This window comes from Sphaeramia orbicularis, chromosome 24, assembly GCF_902148855.1.
Source record: "Sphaeramia orbicularis chromosome 24, fSphaOr1.1, whole genome shotgun sequence".
In the NCBI taxonomy this organism is placed as follows: Eukaryota; Metazoa; Chordata; class Actinopteri; order Kurtiformes; family Apogonidae; genus Sphaeramia; species Sphaeramia orbicularis.
This window is the reverse complement of record NC_043979.1, coordinates 26,472,149-26,478,091: the sequence shown is the minus strand read 5'-3', so window position 1 is coordinate 26,478,091 and position 5,943 is coordinate 26,472,149. Positions and strand designations below refer to the sequence as shown.

Here is a 5,943-nt window from a genome sequence, read left to right as displayed (position 1 = left end):
AAATGAGGAGCGACACGGTGATGCTTTCAAGGTTTCTTCTAAACTCCGTCGTTTGAGTTTACCAGCAAAAGCACGAAATAGATTTGTTTTATGTCTATTTTAGAAGTGTTTCATTTTAATTACAATTAGCAGGGGATAGACACCAGACGGCCAATTTATGTTGTAAGAGGATTATGTAAAGAAAAGAGGAAATTAGCCCAGACATATTCGAAAAGTCCTTAAAAATTTAGAAGACACAATAAGAGATATTTTACTTAAACAAAAACAGTAAAAATACTCTTAAGTCAAACTTCTTTTAAAACTTTGAGTAAAAAACTACAATCATTCTCATATCACTGGCCTTATAACCTATAACAATAATAATAATATAACCAATAACCTCAATATTACTGATATGTTCAGTTTTTATTTGTTACCGTAAATTTACCAATGTTCCTAGTTTAGGGACTTTCCTTTCAAATGAATTGACTGTGGCCTTAATGTCAAGTTTTGTGAGAAGTGTATTTCCTTAAAACATGTACTATAGAATAGGCTTGCTTTTCTGTGCTAAAACCCACCTGCATCAAATGGACAAACCTTCTGTTTTTCATTTATATTCAGTTGTTGCCAGTATGATTTGACTCCGGCTTGTGTTTGAGGAGTTTCCAGTCTGAGAATATCTAAATGTTAAGTAAATGAATGTAGGTATGTTGCTTCAAACGATGCATATAAATAACAATAAAAGACAAAGTAATTGTTCATTATTTATTTATCAGTACAAAGTAGTCCATCAATGCTTTTCTGACATCTGTGTAAAAAAAACAAAACAAAGGAGTTTCCATTTTCCATGAATTAAGGACACACATTAAGTATTATTATGCAAGACAGATAAACAGGACATCCAGAAGAATTTGTGATCAAAAGGAAAACACTCAATAAAGAAGCAGCATTCTTCTACTTTCAAACATCCTTAAAGGTCCCTTTAAAGAGTTTCTGACAAAACGGCATCTTTAATATCAACACACCATGGTCCCATTAGAATTATTCATTTAATGCCCTTTCCAAGCTTCTCCATTCACAGTAAAACAGATACTTACTGGTCCCTTTATCACAAACTATTTAATGGTAGGTTTTCAGTTTTAAGGCAATAAAAATACTACAGTTGACAAGAATGAATGGAATGTGTTAAATGACAAAAAAACCTGTGGTCTGTGCGTTAACAGCAGTGTTTTATCATCTCTACGTAACTCAGTTTAAGTCCTGACCCATTTTAAAATGTACTGCATCTCAAATTGATCATCACAAATCCGCTCATCTATCTGCCGAGTACGGTGGCCAGCAGCGCCATGCGGATGTACATGCCATTCTCCGCCTGACGGAAGTAGGCTGCTCTTGGGTCTGTATCCACCTCCGCACTGAGACAAACAGAAAATACAGGTAAGAAACCAGACGTCTTAAGACCAATGTGATTACATAAAACTTCACTAGATCTCCAAGTTCAGTAAGCAGTGTAAGCAGTTTTATTTTATCAAAAATTCCTGTGAAACTTGCAAAATCCCTAAACTCCATTCCAAATATTTGGATGAAATTGCTTATTTTTCACTGGACTAGGTTGAAATTGGTACCGAAAATCCATGGACCTAAGGATAATCAGCAAACAACTGGAAAAAACTGCATTGTTAATGTTTTAATTTTTTTTTAATTTATGCAAAGCACTTTAAATTCTTCTTCAAATGCTCTTTATGCTTTATGCTCTTTAAACTTGCGTTGCAACATGTTTTAGTGTAAATAGATATTGTTAAAATCAAATTACACGTAATTAATTTGTTATCTGTCCACAGAATCTGTAATTTTATAACAGTTATATTTGTGTGCAATAAGACTGTACAGTCTGAACTGAAAAAAAGCCACCATTCCAACTTTTTTTGAATTATGGTTGAGACAGCTGGCCAAAGCAAAATCATTTGTTCCATCACTTTGAGATTTTAATCCATGCTTTTATCATGACTCGTTTAGATTATTGCAGTGCACTTTATACTGGGCTTAGCCAAACATCGCTTGCCTGTTAAAGATTCTTGTATTTGTTTTTCAATATCTTCATGGTCTCAGCTGTACAGTATCTGTCCGACCTGCTCCAGCTGGATGCCCCCTCATGCTCTCAGGTCGACAGATCAGTCGTGTTTTCAGTCGTTCTCCCAAAGCTGTGGAATGAGTTTCCTTTGCACATCAGGCAGGTCAACTCATTTCATGTTTTTAAGTCCTTTCTTAAAACATATTCCTCCTCTTTGGATTTTAATTTAAAATTTTTGGGGTGTTTTTTCTACTGTTTTGCTTTAGTACTATATTTGGTTTTCTGTGTCTCTTACTCTTTTATGCATTTGTGTACAGCACTTTGGCAAAGTTTGTTGTTTTTTAAGTGCTTCTTAAATAAAGTTGGATTGTGTTGAAAATACAAATCATTGCAGTCGCTTTTGATTTCACATATTTCTATATCTGTTAATGTTTTATATGTTCTATTGTGAATAAAATACGTGACTTGTGAATCATTCCATTCTGTTTTTATTAACAGTCAGACTGTTGAACTGCTCCACCCTCAATACACTGACCACTTTAAATACCATGCCCTGATGCTGCTGCACTAAACAGTCACTTGACACTTTATTTCCACCAGTGAACTGTTAGTGTTACTCATGGTTCTGCTGTTTATGCACCATTGCACCACCACCTTAAACTCTTGCTGCTGCTGTTTGTTATGCAATATTGTACAAACTTGAAGTCTACTTTTGTTCTAGTTCAAGGATTTTTAGAAGTTTTATTCTATTCTATTTCAGCTCTTCTATTTTCCTTTTATTTGTATGATTTAAATTTTACATTTGCTGCATACACCAAGGCCTGGGGAACTGTGTTTTGTTCAATCAAGTCACACAGTTTGACGGACAATAAAGCTGAGTCTGATCCCAAAATTTTGGAATTTTAGTTATATTTTCTTCCGCTGACTGATGACCCAATAGCGACAGCTCCTGAACCTAAGTTTGGGACACACAGGTTTAACCACATCTCTCTGTCTTTTCTTTTGATATGATAGTGGATCGGATCTCACCTGATCTCATTGACTCGAGGCAGTGGATGCATGACGACCATCTTCTGTTTGGCTGCAGTCATGATGTGAGGAGTGAGGATGAACTGCCCAAAACACTGGCAGAGAAAAATGAGACAAATTACTATGGTGTGATAGGACATAATCTTTCTCCTACAACAAGGAACACTGGATATCTTCTGACTTGATGCCTGAATAGACCACAAACTTTAGGCCAGTTTGGAAGAAAATTCATGCTAAAGAAAAAGGCACAAAACATAAGATTTTTGAGTAAATTTTAAGTTTAATTTAGAAATGTCTTCCGCCTCCTTTTCAACAAGTAAAAACAGCTGATGGAGTCAAACTCACAGCCTTGTACTCCTCCTCAGATGCAAATCTCTCCTTCTGGATCCTCGTCATGTAGAGGACATCAGTGTCTGGCAGAGCCTCCTCAATGCTCTCAAACTCCTCCTGCAAAACACACACAATATATCATATTCGACAATAAAATACAACCGATACAACTAAGACTTTGCGCACTTTAAAATGGAATGTGAAGAGACTGAATATACTGTCACACAGCGTTTAGTAAATAGATTTTTTCCTTTATACCGTTTGGTTAACATAAAACAGCAACTTTAATTTGAGTTCCACTACTAATTTTATTGTATTATGTCTATTTTAATTGATCTGTGACCTCTTTAGGTTCTTCTACCATGTATTTTACTAACTCCTGTATTACATATTTATTTTGTTTCATAAAGTTGAGGAGAGAACATTGATTTGTCATATGCTGAGCTGGTCATTGTACAATTTTACTCAAAGAAAGTAATAAGCACATCACTGATATTAAGTTTGTTGTTTCAGTTACAATACAAATAACAGTTAACATGTCTGAAAATAAGCCCCGAGACAAAAAGACACCCAGACAAGCCCAGAAACCTGATTTCATAAAGCTAGATAAATAAGTGAAGAGGATTAAACTGAGGAACTAAAAAACTTTTATAAAAGCAAGCATTTAATCTAGCAAAATGCTGAGCAAATACACAACAGAACAAAAAAGTGTTCACAAATTAATAAAAACAACCCTGTGATACTTTCACACTACATTATTTGACAGTATATATATCTGACAGTGTGTGTTTCTGTAGAGTCTTCACCTGCTTGATGCCCTTTGAAGCCACATAGCTGATGATCTCCGCTGGCATGTGGAGGTTTTTAGGAGCCACGTAGCGCAGAGTGATGCGGTACTGAGTCAGCAGTTTGGCCAGGGAATGGACCGTGCGGCCGTGTTTGAGGTCGCCAACCATGGTTATCTGACAGAAAAACCACATACAAAACAAGACATAGAAGGGTCTTCCACAGAACTTTGATCAACATGAGGCATCATCGTATGGAAGTGGATTCACATAGGAAAAAAGATAGATTCTTGACTTGCTCTATGAGGCAAGATCCCATAATTACAAGAAAATAAATGGTAATTATGAGAAAGTTAAGCCATTTGATCAATACTTATCCGCTATTAAAATATTTATAAAATGAAAAATGATATCATCTGCTCAAGCTCTTCCAAATTTCTGCACATGTATGGGAATAATATTAATGATACGAAATACAGTTTTCTTGCAGGTGGACTCCCAAACCCTCCACAAATGCATCTCAGTCTTCCAATTACAAGATCATGTGTCTAGTATTTTTTTCTTTTAGGATTGCACTTGTGTAGTTCTGTGTGTACAGTCCACAGATACTGCATCATGTTCCGATGAAGAGACATTGGTAAGTTATTGCCATATCCCATTGGTGTTGGATCTGTGTTATTATGGCCTGACTGTTATCGTTGTCCCTCACCGTCATGCCGTTAACTGTCCCCAGCTCTTCTCTGATGGTGAAGACGTCCAACAGGGCCTGAGTCGGATGCTCCCCGACACCATCTCCAGCATTGATCACTGGTTTACGGCAATGACGTGAGGCACTCTGAAGAAAGAGACGAGCAACATGAACATTGATATAAACACTACAGACGGTAGATGATGACCAATGCAGTTTTTAATCAAACCGATGAATCTCTTCAGCTTTTGTTTCATTCATCCAAACACTACAACACATTTAGAGAAATTAGTCAGTGGAATGAAGACAGAAAATGTAAAAAAAAATATTCAGAATCTGCTTCATTCTATTTACACATCAAAATTTCAGGTTAAATAAGCATAATGGTTTGATTTTCAGGGCTCTTATCAGGACATATTTTGCCATCTCAAGCATGTTAAAAAAAAACTACAGGTAAACAGATTTATGTGAAAGTGGCAGGATATTAAACCAAACTAAATACCAGAGATCTCAACAACTTTTCAATACTTTCTGTTAAAAATATATTGCTGTTTTCCTGTGGTAGAGAAATTTGACAACCGCTTTTTCAGCAAACAACCAAACATGTTGTAAATGCATGTTTTCACTTCAATCAGTGAACCCAGGCTCAGACTGACCTCCACAGCTCCGGGTGTCGGGTGTCGGAGCACGAGTACATCGGCGTAGCAGCTCATAGTCTGGACCGAGTCGGCCAGAGATTCCCCTTTCTGTGTGGACGAGGTGGATTCGCTGAAATGGACGACCGAGCCTCCCAGACGCTGCATGGCCGCCGCGAAGGAGCTGCTGGTGCGAGTGCTGACCTCATAGAACATGGACGCCATCACCCTCCCCTGAACAGGTGGCAAAAGAGGAAAAGAGGGCAGAGAAATAGTTTCAGCTTAGTATTCATAATGTGGAGACCAAACCCAAGTTCTTTTTAAATCAAAATGACATGACTGACATTACAAAATACAACACTGTTATTAGAAATGAAAGACGTTATAACACTGTACTTTAAAGATGCACTGTGGAAATTTATGTCT

General features: G+C 36.8%; 1 protein-coding gene across 1 annotated transcript in view; it reads right to left on the bottom strand.

The window, feature by feature from the left end:
• Positions 1 to 730: 730 nt before the first annotated feature.
• cad (carbamoyl-phosphate synthetase 2, aspartate transcarbamylase, and dihydroorotase) overlaps positions 731 to 5,943 on the bottom strand; it is a 41,659-nt gene continuing 36,446 nt past the window's right edge. The window contains exons 39-44 of the mRNA XM_030129068.1: positions 5,539 to 5,751; positions 4,904 to 5,029; positions 4,216 to 4,371; positions 3,425 to 3,526; positions 3,080 to 3,174; positions 731 to 1,394 (exon numbers count right to left, since the gene is read on the bottom strand). Of these exons, the coding sequence (XP_029984928.1) occupies positions 1,295 to 1,394; positions 3,080 to 3,174; positions 3,425 to 3,526; positions 4,216 to 4,371; positions 4,904 to 5,029; positions 5,539 to 5,751 (792 nt within the window). The 3' untranslated portion in view covers positions 731 to 1,294. The remainder of the gene's footprint in view (positions 1,395 to 3,079; positions 3,175 to 3,424; positions 3,527 to 4,215; positions 4,372 to 4,903; positions 5,030 to 5,538; positions 5,752 to 5,943) is intronic.